Below are 18,179 nucleotides of genomic sequence, written 5' to 3'. Positions count from 1 at the left end.
AGTGTTTATTAAACAAAACAAAATACCATTAACTCAAACACGAATTTCGTTATATTTGTACATTTAAAAGTGGAATTGGGTTAGAAGATTCGGGACAATCCATTCTGAGTTTTAATTACTGGTCACAAAATCGTTTCAGTTGTATCATAGTGATGCAAATCATTGATCGTAAAGACAACACTCTTTAGTCATAACTGAACCAACTGTGACGTATGGAATTTCGAAGAGTTAATGAATTACAATTTTTCACGTCGTCAAAGAGTAATGTCGTCTGCTGAGTAATTTATACTAGTATATCCTGCGTGCAGTAGAGGGGAATTTAAGCGTGTTTATTTCAAAGTCGGTCGAGGTGCATGCACGGTGAAGATGCTAGTGGTGCTCTGTGTTATCCTCCTATCGTCCTTGTCCAACTGTGTTTTCCAAAATATCTCTTACAAGTAAGATGATTTTAAATTACCTCTATCCGAATGTATATTCTAAACTCATTGATCAAAATCTTGTCTATTGAATATAAATATAAGCTGTACTGGTTCTTGATATTTTAGCGCTTCAGAAGGAGGAATAAAGTAAGCTATGATACTGTAACTATTGTGTGACCTTTTTTTAATTCGTTATTTTATGCATATTTTGATGCTTTCTGTTAGTTTTTCTTATCAATTATTTTATCATATAAATTCGACATATTAAATTTTACATAATACTTACAGTGTACATTTGTATATTAACAAATGAGAGTGAAAAACAAGCTACACTCTCAAGTGCCCTCTACTACTTAGGGGAAATTTTGACATTTGTCCGTCCATGGTCAAATTTGTTTTAATTAAGGTGGTTCATAAAACAAATATAATTTAAAAAGAAATTGAAAGGCACCATTCAAATAAAATTTTGGTGTAATGGACTTCCTTAACCTCAATATTTCTTTAAAATGTGATGTTTACATAAGTTACAACTTTAAACTTTTTGAAAATGAAAGGATTATGATGTGTAAGTGGGGGCATATATGTAGACATGTCACAACAGAGGGTTATGCCGATTTTAGAAATGGATACATTTAATATGTAATATAATGATTTTGCAGTTTTTGTCCCAAAAATTATTGAATGGTAAAAATGAGTTAATTTGTACTTTCATTGCTCAAAAAAGCATTTAAGACAGGTAGGAGAGACGGACTCTGGTACGTGTATAAATGTTTAAAAGTGGTGTTCACGACGCAGGGTGAAAATTTATCGCATTTTTTTTTTTTTTTTTTGGTTTCCTTGTACTTAAATGATTTAATGGGTTCCTGTTAGAAACAGAAATATTACTGGACTACACAGCATCGCACATGGTTTAGAAAACATTTTTTATATGAAATTATCTATTTTATGCAGAATATACTGTAATACTATCTAAATCTGCTTCTGATTTACAACATCCACTGAAATACTTTTATACTTACTGTGAAACCTAGAAACTAAATAAGTTAATATTAGAAAAATAAAAATATTGATTTTTGTTTTGTATAACAATTAAGTAATGGAAATCGTAATTCAGGAGTTTAATTATTTAGAAATTGTCCTCTCTATATCTGGTTCATTATGTGAAGCACAAACACAAAAATTGCATTATTTTACTTACCTTTAAGTTATTTTTTGTATAACAACCATTTCATATCTAATAAAAGGATGGTGTGTGTGTTTTGCACATGTAAGCATGGTATCATTTTGAAGGGTTTATAAATTGAAAATATTGGAATATGCGAAGTCTTGATTACTGCTTGCTTTGTCTCACCTTGAATTTTACAACAAAGTCTATAGCAAGAGCATTTTGTATCAATTATTTTTAAAGTCGTATGATCCGATTTTCGACAATATTTTCCTACCTTGTAAGTACGCTATTAAATCATCGTACGTATTTACATGTACGAGGCTGCACGACATGACATACATTATTTCACCTGTTTTAACCAGAATTATTTGATTTTAAATCGATGTTTACTAACAACTGTCACTCGCCTATTTCAAGCGACAGTCACGTGTCCAATTCAGATTTTCTGATCACCGGTGGTCTTATCCACAGGCACTTGATTCATACATGGGTCACCCCCTCCTTACTAATACTACAAGGTGCCTAACTAGATTTCGGACAGTTATCGCTTCAAGTCTTATTTTACGATTAGTTCACTATTCATCCTCACTTTTTTGTAAATTACTTGTTTATTTATCGATTCCTACCGTTTAACATTTTCAGACGATCCATCTACTACCTCTGGTTTTTATAGAGATAATACACTGTACATACTGAAATATAAAAAGTAATTGTTTTATGCAATAATATAATTTTAGGGCTATGTAAGACTAACATAAAAGTAATTGAGCTCTGTTGAAAAATAAAGACTTTGTTTATAAACTTTAATGTTTAAGACTATAATAAAACCAGAGACAACCAAACGAATAGGTAAAACCTATCTATTTTGAAGGGAAATTTAAACGAGGGAAAAATTAATAGATAAGGATAATTTGGATTGTTATCCATTAGCCTTTTATGAATTTTTTAAGAACTGTAATTTTTTTTATTGATATAAGTTGTATATATAAGTGAACTTCTAGCTGAGTGGTGTTGGTAGTGATAAACACGAGCCAGTTGTAGTCACGGGATGGGTGGGGGGTCACCTTCCCTTTTCATATGAAATTGCAAGTAAATGTGTTTCGTAAATATCTTAATTTATATAAATTGAATATCCTTGTCCTCCTCTTTCTTTCCTTTGCTTGTGAAAGGTCTCAATCTCTGATTGCTTGATCCCCCTCCAAATATTTAAATTCCAATACAATAATAATTAATCGAAATTAAGTTATATTTTTTTAAAAAAAATTCTGCTATGTGAAAATCTCAATTTTCAGTCTTTGCCATTAGTGATTTGTTCACTGCAAATCCTTTAGAGGATCCGGGAAATAATAGGTAGCTTAATTAAATAAATGCTCCCTTGCACGCATGTTGTAAGATGCAGAGGAGGATCCAGGAATTGTGGTTAGGGGGCGTAACGTTAAGAGGTAGGGGGTCTTGGGGCCGCCTTAAGACCCCCAGGTGGGGACCTAGGGAGCGAAGTCCCCGGAAGCTTCTGGTCTTTACAGATTTTATAGGGCTTGGAATATGTCTCCTACATGTATGTAGTGATGTTTACCATTTTCTGTCATTTTTGATTAGGTGAAATTAATAAAATGACGCACATTTTAAGTTTTTTTTTATGTTTTTGTTTTGAAAAATGTAAGTTGTCCCAATAAAAGTAATTCAATAAATCAAAAGATTTTGTCATCTATTTCTCCGAGACTGGAAGAAATTATTGTTTCTTTTATCGTTTACAATTTTCTATGCAAGAGATCACGGTTTACCTTGAATTTGAAATTGGGGGAGGGGGCGTCGGCTGCCCCCCTCCCCCTTGAATTCGCCACTGGAGACGACCCCCCCCCCCCCAGATTTGGATGATCTGTAATGCATATTTACAAATATCCCAGATCAGTATCATGCGATAAGCTGGAGGGTGGGTGGGGGGGGGGGGGGGGTAGAGTGATGACAGTTTTTCCATCGATCGTGAACCAATCCTAGACCGATTTCCTTTACTAAATGGTTTTTATCGGTATTGCTCTGCCTCAAAACCAGTATAGAATGACCATTTCTTGCTTGTCGAAAATCAGCTGTTGCGTTGCCAACGCTATGACCTTTACTTTCAAGTTTGTGACTTTAATTAGTAGCCAATCAAGTTACGTTCTAATGTATTGATCTTACGACCGGAAGTTGTAATAGATGGATCATCTGCAACTGTTAAACGGTAGGAATCGATGAATAAACAAGTAGTTTACACCCATGGGGCTGAAAACGATATACCAGCGAGGACAATGTCTATTAAAGCGACTTATATATATTTAAAAAGTGAGGATGAATGACGAACTAATCGTAAATTGAGACTTGAAGCAAGAGGTGTCCGAAATCTAATTAGGTACCTTGTGGTATTAATAAGGGGGGGGGGGGGAATGACCCATGTATGAAACAAGTGCCTGTGGTCTTATCTGTGTAAAGCTGTGTATTTTAAAGAGTGTATTTTGTTACAAAAACACCGTGCCATATAAAGTCAAAGAGAAATATAAAAAAAAATATCAAATACACCTTAGTATAATTTATTGTTGTACGCTCTGTCAGTCTTAAAGTTAGACAATTGCATCTGATTGATTGATTGTATCTTGCTTAACGTCTCGCTCGAGAATTTTTCACTCATATGGAGACGTCACCAAGACCGGTGAAGGGCTTCAAATTTAGGCCTATGCTCGGCGCTTACGGCCATTGAGCAGTGAGGGTTCTTAAGCGTGCCACACCTACTGTGACACGGGGCATTTGTTTATAAGGTCATCTCCAAGGACCCGTGACATTCACACTTGATGCCGAGCGTACCTGTTTTAACGACTTAGGTCCGTCGCTGCCGGGATTCGAAACCCAGCCTTGCACATGCAGTGCGAACGCTCTAATCTCTCGGCCACCGCTGCGGTCAATTGCATCCGAGTTCTAATGATACATCATGTTGGGATTACCCTTACGCGCGTGGGACTGTGTGTAGCCGCATAACACACAATGTATATGCATACGCACTATATTTTAATTTACGTTTTAAACAATCTTCTCGCTGCAAATGTTTTCCAGGATGTAATTAAGGGAAAGTTAATAACTTTAAAAACTTATCAATCTGTTTCAAAGAAATTATGAACAAAAATGATACATGAACATCGCATCATATGTACAGCTTAAAAAGTTGTATCTTCCAACAAATATATCGCTAGAGCTGAATAGACTTTCTTTTTGTAAATACCGCAGATATTGTTTTACGAAATAAGATTACCTTTATATCTATCAATGGCAGATGACTCTTCTAAAAAAAAAATGAAAGTGCAAAAAAGACTGGCTTCATGTACCAGCCATGTGAATTTGATCTCTTTATCAAACAATAAACATTGATCTTGATTTAAATAATTCACAATTGTCCAATCTCTATTCGTTATACATTGAAGACCCTAATTGCCATTTAAATTTGTTTGAAAAGGTTGTGTCACCATTGCTTCTGTGTGCATATAAAATATGGGTTTTTTAAAACATTGATATTATTGAACGTATATTGCAACGAGTTTTAAAGCACATTGTAGATTTGAAATGTGACACTCCGAACTTTATGGTATATGAACAAATTCATGAATTTTAAATATGCAAGGTGAAGATAACGAACAGTGATCAATGCAAGATGAAGATAACGAACAGTGATCAATCTCATAACTCCTATAAGCAATACAAAATAGATAGTTGGGCAAACACGGACCCCTGGACACACCAGAGGTGGGATCAGGTGCCTAGGAGGAGTAAGCATCCCCTGTTGTATAGTACTTATCATACGCACTCGAATCTAAGATATCCATTGCATTTGATTGTAATCAATGTTTTAAAAGTTTCATCTTTCATAGAACTGTTAAATCTTTTTGGTCTGTATATATTCCCTGCAATACTGAAAAGGCGTTCTGCCTAAGTGGCAGATATATCACTAATATAATGAATTAATCTAAACCCCCAAAATATCATCAAATACATTTATTGTATTTGAAGTAATGTAAATGCAATGGAATGTAATGTGCATGATAGTATATTTTCTACAAGTAATGCATTGCATTACCTTTTCCTATCAAAAAATGGCCCATAACAAATTACATGTACAATGAAATTGATTGTCATTACATTACCATTACTCCAGGCCGGATGTGGACGTTCTTCCTTAGAAATAAAAAACTTGTAGAATACTCCGATAAATGAAAGAATTTACAATATTTGGTAAATTAATACATTTGGTGATGAATATCAAAATATGTTGGAATGTGAAACATTTTCAGACATACGAAAACAGTTTTTGTGTAATCAATATTAGTTTCAGCCAAATACATGTACTTTTAAACTTGGCAACATAATGTCGACTTGCAATGGATCACTCTTAAGAAAAATGCATGCATTCATTTCAAAGATATTGAAAAAGTTAGTTCTCCTGGTCTTTTAGCTAATATGCAAATGTGTAAGTCTAGTTTCAATTTAAAAATCAAAGTACTAAAAGTACTGAAATGTGCTAAGCAATACAATGGCAAATAAAACTTCAAATTACTCGCCCTTGATTACAGGTGGCGCACGATCCGTTAACGTCCAAGGCGTTTCTAACCTTAAGTTTAAGAGAGCGTCGGAAGGACACGTTTAGATTAGAAAGTTGTTGAATATTTAGTAACGATGGCGGATTACGGTTCGTAGGACGTCACTGCGCTTAGAGACGAACTTAAAAAACGCATTGCAAGACTCTCTGGGCGAAAAGGAAAGCACGTTGAGAGTTTCAGCTGCAACCGAATTTTCTCTGTCACATCGATTAAATAAAGACACTCTGCTGGTGGACTGTTAGTCCCCGAAGGTCTCTACAGCCCAGTAGCTAAGTACTTCGTTACTAGCTTGAAAATACGGATGTATATTTAATTGCTGTTATAAAATTTAGAAATTCATTTCAAAATTAAGGATTATCTCCCTCATGCATAGCTCTTATCCTTGGACGAATTTGGCTCCACTTTTTTGGCACGCTGTTTTTGGCTATATTTAGATCTAAAGCTTCATAGTTATTTCGGATTTCAAACATTTCGGTTGAGCATCACTGAAGAGACATTATTTGTCGAAATGCACATCTAGTGCATCAAAATTGGTACCGTATAAGTTTTACATTATGACCCCTGGGTCGAGGCCTCTGCTGGTGGACTGTTAGTCCCCGAGGGTCTCTACAGCCCAGTAGCTAAGTACTTCGTTACTAGCTTGAAAATACGGATGTATATTTAATTGCTGTTATAAAATTTAGAAATTCATTTCAAAATTAAGGATTATCTCCCTCATGCATAGCTCTTATCCATGGACGAATTTGGCTCCACTTTTTTGGTACGCTGTTTTTGGCTATATTTAGCTCTAAAGCTTCATAGTTTTTCGGATTTCAAACATTTCGGTTGAGCATCACTGAAGAGACATTATTTGTCGAAATGCGCATCTGGTGCATCAAAATTGGTACCGTATAAGTTTTACATTCAATACACATTGAACGTTTTTCATTAAGTTTACATGCTTAAACAGTAGTTTAGGTTGAATATATAATATACAATACATCACAATTCTTTATAAGTTCTTGAATTGCATATGTTTAAAACAATAAGATGCGGACACACACCCCCCCTCTCTCTCTCGATCGAGGATTATTAAATATATCCATATATCTCTGAATTTCTATTATTAAGCTGTTAAAATGTGCAGTAATAGTGAATGTATATGTATAACTTCTCTTTAACAGTTTATTTATGTGTTTTAACTTATATCACTTACGTGATGATGTCACGGTAGGTAAACAGTCCTTGCGATTAACTTTTTTATTAGTCCATATTATAGGGCAAGCGAGAGCATAAAAATTGGCAGGTCAAATAAATTTTACTACCCCATATGCTAGGTGTACAATAATGATTCAAAATTTCGAGTTTCTACATTTTAATTGAATATTAGAATTTGGATTGCAATAAGACGGAAGTTCAAGCTTTCTTTCAACTTCTAAATTCACGTCTCCATCCATATACTATGATTGATATACTATGAGTTGGTTGTACTCTGCGTGAAAAGCACGATTGTATCCTGCGTATAGGAATGGTTGTATCCAAATGTGTCCATGGTGTTGCAGGAAACTGATGTAGGCCTACGTAATTTGACCCGTGTTTACTTTCACCATGACAGTTCATGATATGAATGATTTTATACTAAAATACATCACTTAAGAAATGTTGTACACTTTTCAATTTGAAGGTCAATTTGAATGTTCATACTTCAGATTGAAATCGAAGTTACAAGTGAATATTGAACAACGTAATGCAATGATTTTTTTCAAATAAAAAACCACAATGAACAATAGGCCTGTGTGTGGCTTTTATATAAACACAACATTGTATATATGACAGTGAAATTTGTATTTACTTCACTTGGATAAATTTATAGCTTTATGAATTTGCATTTAATTTTGATAAAAGTAGATATGACTCAAATTTTATTTCTAAAAAATTCAGAAATATCTTAATCTCTTGAGATGCATTTTTCTTCTGGTTTGCGCCAACAGTTAAAATAGGCTAGGACTGTCCGTGGGTCAGATGTTAAACATGATATAACAACATAACTATGATAATGCAAACTTTGATAAGTTATGAAAGTTTGACAATATCATCCCACATTTTGATTAATTCCATACGTATTGACTATTGAAGAATTCAGACTCGTTTTCCCTGAAATGCAAACAATATTTTACAACACTTTTTGAATTATAACAAAATTAACAATGAAAGTAAAGTGTTGAAATTAATTTACAATCCAGTCATCAAAAACGAAAACAAGACCTAGGAATATTCACTGCCATACAGTTACAGTCTGATTATAGCCACCCCTCCATTACAGTCGCGTCGTCGTACCGAGGGAGGGAGGGGGGGGGGGGTGCTGGTAGCAATCGCGTTCATTCATATTTTGACGACCTTGGTTAACTCTAAAAAATTAATTTTTAGATGACATCTGAAATATATTTTTATACCATACTTCGTTTATATATTGATGACTCAAATTTCCTGTTCGCTTATAGATCTAGTCTAGAAACGGAGGGGGAGTCATAGAATTATAAGATCATTGATGACTGTATCACTGAGGATAGATAAAATTTCAGCAAAAAACATTCATACAGAATATTACGATCTACAGAGCAAATGTTTAATCCCCCGTAAATACTTTCTGCAATAAAGTCGTCATCTGATATCTGTGTAGTCGGACGTGGACTGAAGACTGAAGTTTATAGCGCACGACGCTGAGTGGAACTTAAAACGATCGTTGTCGCTGTCACATATGATGGCAATGAACCAGTTGAATTTTTTAAAAGCTTCATATCTCGGGAATTCTACCCCCGCTCCCTATTTGCACAACAAAAACCTTACAATCTCTCATAAATCTTATGTAGACCGGAAGTCAACAAGGACGTAAACGAGTCTTGCGCCACCTATGTTTGAAATAGGGGAAACAACTGACAAATATTTGCAATTGCATGCTAATATTTGTAAACTCAATGGGAAATTAATCTGTCTGCTAGCATTCAGACAACAAGATATTTTCATTAACTTGTTACCACACATATTTTTTAAAAGAAACAGTTATCACTTACACATCAATTATTTTCAAAGGCATACCAAAGCATTTTGAAACAAGCAAAAAAGCATTTTTGTCAAATATGATTTTTAGCTCACCTAAACCGAAGGTTCAAGTTAGCTTTTGTTATCACATTTTGTCCGTCGTCCGTCTGTCTGTAAACTTTTTATATTTTCGACTTCTCATCAAGAACCACTGGGCCAATTGCAACCAGACTTGGCCAAAAGGATCCTTGGGTAAAGGGTTTTCAAGTTTGTTCAAATAAATAGCCATGTCCCTTTCAAATGGGAGATAATCACATAAGTGCAAAAATAGGGTGGGGTCATTTAAAAATCTTCTCCTCAAGAACCACTGAGCCAGAAAAGCTGATATTTACATGAAAGCTCCCTGACGTAGTGCAGATTTAAGTTTGTTAAAATCATGGCCCCTGGGGGGTAGGATGGGGCCACAAGGGAAGATCAAAGTTTTGCATACAAATATAAAAGGAAAATCTTTAAAAATCTTCTTCTCAAAAACTACTGGGCCAAGAAAGTGGAAATTTACATGAAAGCTTCCTAACATAGTGTAGATTGAAGTTTGTTCAAATCAGGGCCCCGGGGATAGAATGGGGACACAGCAGGGGATCAAAGTTTTACATACAAATATATAGGGGAAAATCATTAAAAATCTTTTGAAAAATCACTGGTCCAGAGAAGTTTACATTCACATGAAAGCTTCCTGACATAGTCCACACACCAATTTTGAAAAAAACCGTGGCCTCCGGGAGTAGGTTGTGGCCACAATAGGGATCAAAGATTTACATGCGAATATATAGGAAAAATCTTTAAATATGAGCCAAGATGACTCAGGTGAGAGATGTGACCCATGGACCTCTTGTTTAGAATTATGATTGTATCTTGTTTAACGTCCCTCTCGAGAATTTTTCACTATTATGGAGACGTGACCTGGATCGGTGAAGGGCTTCCAATTTCAGCCTATGCTCGGCGTTTACGGCCATTGAGCAGTGGGGGTTCTTCGGCGTGCCACACCTGATGTGACACGAGAGATCCGTTTTCATGCAAACACAGCGTTTGGCGATGGAACTGTCACTACCTGTTTTAACGACTTAATTCCGTCACGGCCGGGATTCGAACCCCGACCTTCCGCATGCGGGGCGAACGCTCTACCTCTAGACTACTGCGGCGTTTTTTTTTATTATGAAAATGAAACAAGGTTTTCAAGCTATGTCAAAAGAACTATCAAATAACGATTGCAATATGCCCTTTGATGGTAAAACACTACCATGATATACATGATAAATTCTGTAACAAATCGTCAAATAGACCTTATGTTTTATAATTTCTTGTACAACATGCCACTAGCCATTAAAACTGTGTTCGTACATGTGTGTCCTTTCCATGTTTTTGATATCTTTTAGACATTTTATTGTAGAAAGTGATGCAATAAGCAATTTCTGAGAAACCAGATCTTCTGTGGTGGGGTTGCATTCAGTATTCTATTAAACTCTAGGATGGGTACGGAATGAATACATACATTATAGCCTGGTTCTGTAAATGAGAGTAAATGTTTCAAAAACCTGCATTTCGTTTGATTTAGCCAGCGGTATACATTGAACTGACCATATCAAGAAAAATTGTTTAAATTGAGCTGTTGAATTAAATGTGTAATGTCATTCATTTCCTCTTTAGACACAATCTGTACTTTCAACAGAGAAAGAGGGTGAATTTCGAATTTGGCTTGAGCAAGTTAATTCTCAAATACCCATAAACTTACTAAAATCAAGTTTCCTTTCAGTGTGGTTGTTTACATAGCAGCTAGTAATAATGCTTTTAGCAATAAATGCTTTGGAATTTTCAAAAAATACATGTTTATAATGATTTTAAACGATTTCTTTGTTGATTTCAAATTTGGATCAGTCATAACGAATGAATATTTAGATCTATATTCTTGCAATTATACAATCATAAATAATGTATTGACTGTGTTGGACAAAAAATACATATTATATATATGTATAAATGTATATACTAGTCAAGTATATTGTGTGCCATTAAATTAAGTTAAAACATTTTTGTTATGTAATCTTTTGTTGTTTTATGTTTTTATTTAGAAGAGTCCACTTGTATTTAAAATGTTACCTGGCACCGTCCAATATGTTGACAATTACTGTACGATATTTTTAATAATAGCCAGATACGGCCGTCCAATATAAAAAAAAAAATCATGGACAGTAATTGTCAACTTATTGGAGAGTGCCAGGTAAACCTAACATTATTATATTAGATGCCTACAGGTAGATTAAAAACAAGGAAAAGTCGACGCATTTGTCAAACAGAAACACATTTGATTCTAAATTCCCTTAATCGACACAAATATCGGAAAACCACTGATATATTACATGTACCTCAACGATTATTCTCGTTAATATATCCATCTCCAACCTCTGCGATTTACAAATCATTTAATTCCATCAGTCTTTACTATATAAACTTTTTTTCAAAACTTAAATTGTCCCGTGGGGATTCGGGTTAGAATAGGTCTTGAGTACCCCTTGCTTGTCGTAGAAGGCAACTAAATGGGGCGGTCCTTCGGATGAGACCGCAAAAACCGAGGTCCCGTGTCACAGCAGGTGTGGCACGATAAAGATCCCTCCCTGCTCAAAGACCATAAGCGCCGAGGATAGGCCGAAATTTTGCAGCCCTTCACCGGTAGTGGTGACGTCTCCATATGAGTGAAATATTCTTGAGAGGGACGTTAAACAATATTCAATCAAAACTTTAATTTGAAAGACATTGCCTTGCTGTATTTGAATTTTGTTGAATCCAGAGGCACATTCCAAAAACTTCTCACAACGCTTTTTCTTGGCGTTGTTTTTATTGAATTTCTTCTTTAAAAATATCCCAATTCTGAATTATTATTTTTGATTCCATGAATAATATCACTTCTTTTCACGAACTGAGCACCCTGGGTTCTTTTGAATCACATTAATCATTTCATTATGAAAGGTGAAGATAACCAACAGTGATCAATATCATAAATCCTATAAGCAATACAAAAGAGAGAGTTGGGCAAACACGGGCCCCCGAATATTTCAGAGGTGGGATCAGGTGCCTAGGAGGAGTAAGCATCCCCTGTCGATCATACCCGCGGTGAGCCCTTTATCTTGATCAGGTAAACGGAGTTACTGACATACGAAAACAGAATAAATCCTTTTCAGATCAATTTTGGCCCCATAGCTTCCTCCATATCTTGAATATCAGTTATTAAGAAAGTGATAGAATTCATAGTACTTTAATTTCATTAACATTCTTAAATTTCATTGTGCAATGAAAATGTTCGCCCCACACAGAGGAGAGCATGTTGATATGGCCCAGTACCTGGAGCAAAAGGTACTTTTGATAACTTACCTGTATGTCATTGTTCAATTAGTGAACAAAAGAAGCAGGCTTATACATAAGACTGGTTATAATGTCAGGCTACTTAGTCTTTAGAAAGAGCTTTATTCATAAGTATCGTTGTCAAAGAGTGTACCAGAGCTTGTCCATTCTTAGGACAAAAGATGTAATGTTTTAAGTAGCATATTAGCCTTAAACTGTCCATTCTGTGCCTCGATCAGTTCTTTCACAGAATGAACAGTTTGAGGCTTATATCCTTAAATAATTGCTATTCTTCCTCACATGTTTTATTCAGTCCCTTTGTACATATGGTATGTTTGATATATATATATCCCACATAATTGATAATCGTTGTATGTGTGTTGATTTCCTTTAATTTATGTATGCACAAAACAATATTTTTGTATTGTAAAAGTGTCTGTCATACTTATTAAATATGCATGCATTAAATTGATAAAAATAGTCTAAAGTCGATGAATCCCCATTTCCTTGATCACATTTCGCTTTAAAGTTAGCTTCAAAGTTATTTATCTCATCAGATATGACAACAATGGAACTTTTTGAAGTCAATAAACGAATTCCTTTATCTTTAGAAGATTAACAGAATCGAAATTACCTGTGGTGTGTAGCTCTGTCTCTCTGTCTCTCTCTCTCTCCCTCTCTCTCTCCGTAATTCAAATGTCATTAAACAGAGCCCATACTATCTTTCGTAAATAATAGATTACTACGCGTTGAGTATATGTGTACATGTACATATAAAATTTGAATAATACTTAGAATATTATCTTTCATTTTACCGCAGTATTACAATAACTCTTCAATAAATCAGGCAATACAGCACTGTGTTCGCTTATATTCAGTATAGTAAATTGTCTGCCCTTGGTTCCAAACTCAATTCTTTGATAAACTGGTTCCCTGTTTGATAGGTAGGCCTAGATGCAGACGGGACCAACACTTACGATAGAAACTAATATAAATGGCGTTGGATCGGAAACATTGTCAAGTTTGAAATTAATGCCCACAAGCGCGTTGTGTATGCCGAGTGTAATAACTGGAATTGATGGATGGAAGGGGGGGGGGATGGCTATATTCACTCTAGGCAAATATTTTCAAGAAACCATTGTATAAACCATTTCTTCAACAAAATATTATTTTTATTTTTCAGACAGAAAATCATCGATGAATTATTAAAACATTATGATACAAGGGTTTCCCCCATGGATGCTGTAGGTAAGGCTGTACGAACGTTGTTTTCTTGAGTTTGAAAATGTATTTTCCCTACCTAAAATTCACATTCTGAACTTGTAGGAGACGGTCCTGTCGCGGATGTAGTGCAGTTATACATACTAAGTTTAGACTCTGACGACGATGTACATACGGTTGGTATAAAAGTGTTGCGATTACGCTGACTACTTCATGATTTAGCGCAATTGTTTAAAATGAGAACACTTTGGGCTTCCTTTTGAGTCCTGTAATTGTGAAAGTTGAGAGAAAACCTAAAATGCTGAAAACAGTTACGTGTGGCGTACCCTGGGGATACCATTCGACTGAAACTTGTATGATTAAGCTCAAGTTCTGTATTGCATTTAGTAGCTTTATCAGCTTATATTTACATATCACTTGTTTCTCTCCACTGTGAACTCTAAACCTAGCTGTTGAGTGTTATGGCCTATAACTGTAACTACTCTGGCTGTTGTCGCATTTAGCGTGGACAATCAATAACCAATATTATTGGAAATTAAAACCTCGATCAGGTATGACAAACGTGAAGATAACGAACATCTATCAATCTAATAAATCCTAGAAAGAATACAAAATTGAGAGTAAGGCAAACAGACCCTTGAACATACCAGAGATGGGATATGGTGCTTTGGAGGAGTATGCATCTTATGTTGACCAATCACTAACGCCATGAGCCCTATATACTGATAAGGTACACGGAGTAATCCGTTGTCAAAATCAGTATGGCCTAGTTCGATCATCGAGCAAAGTAGTTGTCTAGTTGACTTTCGAAACTTCAATTAACATACCTGGCTTGCCCCTGGACCTTCAGTGTGCATGTCTGGTTATTAAAGTTCAACATGCTATAAGCGTAGAATGGTGTATGGTAGACCAGACATGCGCGGTGACATCTCTTCCGTTTCAACCAAAGACAATTCGATCACACTTTGGTTCGACTTTTGTTACTAAAGTTGATCGAACTAGCTTAGGTACATGTATGTGTAAGGAACAGCCTAACAATTATATGAAACGCGTTAGACAACATTCGACCTACTAACAGGTTGTATTGAAAACCATAGAATTCGCGAAAATAAAACAATAAATGTTTATTCGGTATATATATATATATATATATATATATATATATATATATATACAAACATACATACAGTACCCGCAACGTTATTCTTGACATGATAAACGATAGAACACGATACACGCACGATACGATAGGATACACGCACGATACGATAGGATACACGATAAACCTGATAAACGCAAAACCTGATAAACGATCTTCACGATAGACCTGATAAACGCAAAACACGATAAACGATCTTCACGATAAACGGAAAACCTGATAGAAATGTTGTAAATTTAGAATCAATTTAGACAGAACGAAATTTTGATACCGACAACATAATTACATTATGTTGGTAATAATACTGAAGGATTTCAATATTCATTATACACCTAAAACGTATAATTTCTTTAATACACGGTCGTACTTTTAAAAAATATTTTTATTTCAATTTTTGCGCCATCACAGCTAAAATCAGAAACCTAAACTATACGGTATTTAATTCATTTGATATCTATTTGAATTTCCCCAGCCAATGATTCTAAAATTATAATTGTCACCAAATGTTTGATATATAAATTATACTGTGAATTAATTAAATGTAAAACTTATACGGTACCAATTCTGATGCACCAGATGCGCATTTCGACAAATAATGTCTCTTCAGTGATGCTCAACCGAAATGTTTGAAATCCGAAATAACTATGAAGTTTTAGAGCTAAATATAGCCAAAAACAGCGTGCCAAAAAAGTGGAGCCAAATTCGTCCAAGGATAAGAACTATGCATGAGAGAGATAATCATTAATTTTGAAATGAATTTCTAAATTTTATAACAGCAATTAAATATACATCCGTATTTTCAAGCTAGTAACGAAGTACTTAGCTACTGGGCTGTAGAGACTCTCGGGGACTAACAGTCCACCAGCAGATGCCTCGACCCAGGGGTCATAATGTAAAACTTATAAGGTACCAATTTTGATGCACCAGGTGCGCATTTCGACAAATAATGTCTTTTCAGTGATGCTCAACCGAAATGTTTGAAATCCGAAATAACTATGAAGTTTTAGAGCTAAATATAGCCAAACACAGCGTGCCAAAAAAGTGGAGCCAAATTCGTCCAAGGATAAGAGCTATGCACGAGGGAGATAATCCTTAATTTTGAAATGAATTTCTAAATGTAATATAATGTAGTGATATCATGCTTCAGTAGATCTCTTATTCTAATGTCTATTATCTTGAATGTGAAATAAAACCAAGTGATATTTTGTGTGTAGCGAGGAGGGGGTTATTTTGCATCAAGCTCTATGTTCACCAGTCATTCAACAATTACAATTATTTTCACCATGACCGTTTAAAAAAAAGATCCACTGCATTACACCAAATCTTCATACGTTAGATATTTCTACACTATGAGTGATGATTGATATTCATAAGTAATTGGAACATATGTATTTGAATTGATATCTTAATAACACAAATAAATAAACTATGGAAAAAAGAACCTACCACGGCTTTTTTAAATTCACAATTTTGAAACGCTTAAAAAATTGTGTTTAGTATGTAAAAAAAATATATAAATAATCACCAAACCCGGTATTAATTTCCAGTATCTACCCGTACGATTATAGGTACATGTACAAGTACAAGTGAAAAAACAACGATGACAGCCGAGTCGTGTCCCTGAGAATTTTGCAGTCAAAACACGGGTGATACACAGACGCGCACAAGTTCAATGGTGGGTATATAAATAGAACACAGGTGGGAAAAAATCGGAAGAAAACGAGCCTTTATTAAAATATATGTAATAAACAACGTAATTCACTGATTTGTCCTTTCAAATCGGAACTTCCTATTTCTCTGTTAGTGTTAATTACAAATAATTGTTTCTAGACAAGCAAATGTTTATGAACTGTACATGAAGGAACTTTCAGATTTACTGTCCCCGGTTTACTCGGCAAACCACTGCCTACTTTTCATATTACTTAGAATGAAATTGTGATAAATTTTCACTCTCTCTGGACAGACATATAGCTTTTCTTCTGCCTTAAAATCGACAGCTTTATGTTCTCCTTCAAATAAACATGTACCGTCTTTTATCGATTCCTAAAAATAGCAAAACGAATAAAGCTTTCGAAAAGTATCGTACCTTTTCATTAGATTTGATATACAATCCCGATAGTTTCCGAAGCTACACGATAAACGATTTTCACGATAAACGGAAAACCTGATAAACGCAAAACACGATATGATAGGATACACTGTACACGCACGATACGATAGGATACACGCACGATAGAACACGATAGGAATGTCAAGAATAACGTTGCTGGTACTGTACATAAATACCAAGGATTACCCATGAAAGCTCGAAAGCTTATTTCCGATGGGGTCCTTTGATGCACGGATTAATTAAGCAATGAATCAAGATCTTTTTAAAGATGTAATCGCACACCTGCAACAGTCTGTGCTTACGAAATGAATAACACGCCTTATGAAAATTTGTTTGGACACACCGTTGCAGTTTTGAGACTACATCTTTAAAAAAATAATTCATTACTTATATCTACATTTTAAAAACCTTTTTAATGGGTGCTGATAAATTTTATCTCTATTTTGAAATTCCCGTCTAATCCTTTGGGTAAGTAGCGATTAACGGAACAGCTACCGGAACAGCACATATAATGTCACATCATAAAAAAGAGTACGCAAAACATCCAATTCTGGAATTTTCAACTGAATATCAAAAGCATCAAATCATTTGTTTTTTCATATCTATCTAATTGTAAACAGCGTAGGTATACAATCACTATAAGGTAGTAACCGGTGCCAGTCGGCCATGTTGTTGCTTCGAGAATTATTGAATAAAAATCCCGCATTTGGATTGATTTCTTGTGTTTGAATGGTAGCATTAATCACATCAGATGCAAGATCAATTTCTCTAGGCATGAGATACATTTACATTGCCTGAGACAGGAATGGGCAACAAATCTTTGTTTTCATTCTGCACACGTGGGCTGAGTTGCAAACCCCATGCTCGATAGTGTTCATATAAACTAACTAGCCTAACCGACTTCAGTGATTCGGTCTTTACAGTAATAAGAATATATAACTAAAACTTTCTAATGTTTTTAATTAAAGGATTAAAAATAAATGTAAATATCGGCATATATAGAAAAATCAAAATTGATATATTCTACATACTCTTATTTCTACTGTCATCAACACATCTGTTTAAATCTGAGATA

General features: G+C 34.9%; 1 protein-coding gene across 1 annotated transcript in view; it reads left to right on the top strand.

Annotated features, from left to right (window-relative positions):
- Positions 1 to 18,179, top strand: part of LOC125678150 (glycine receptor subunit alpha-2-like) — a 31,436-nt gene continuing 13,257 nt past the window's right edge. Inside the window, exons 1-4 of the mRNA XM_048916351.2 lie at positions 1 to 437; positions 546 to 566; positions 13,798 to 13,862; positions 13,941 to 14,011. Of these exons, the coding sequence (XP_048772308.1) occupies positions 367 to 437; positions 546 to 566; positions 13,798 to 13,862; positions 13,941 to 14,011 (228 nt within the window). The 5' untranslated portion in view covers positions 1 to 366. The remainder of the gene's footprint in view (positions 438 to 545; positions 567 to 13,797; positions 13,863 to 13,940; positions 14,012 to 18,179) is intronic.

The sequence above is a fragment of the Ostrea edulis genome, chromosome 2 (genome assembly GCF_947568905.1).
Source record: "Ostrea edulis chromosome 2, xbOstEdul1.1, whole genome shotgun sequence".
Taxonomy (NCBI): Eukaryota; Metazoa; Mollusca; class Bivalvia; order Ostreida; family Ostreidae; genus Ostrea; species Ostrea edulis.
This window is presented reverse-complemented; position numbering and strand designations above follow the sequence as displayed.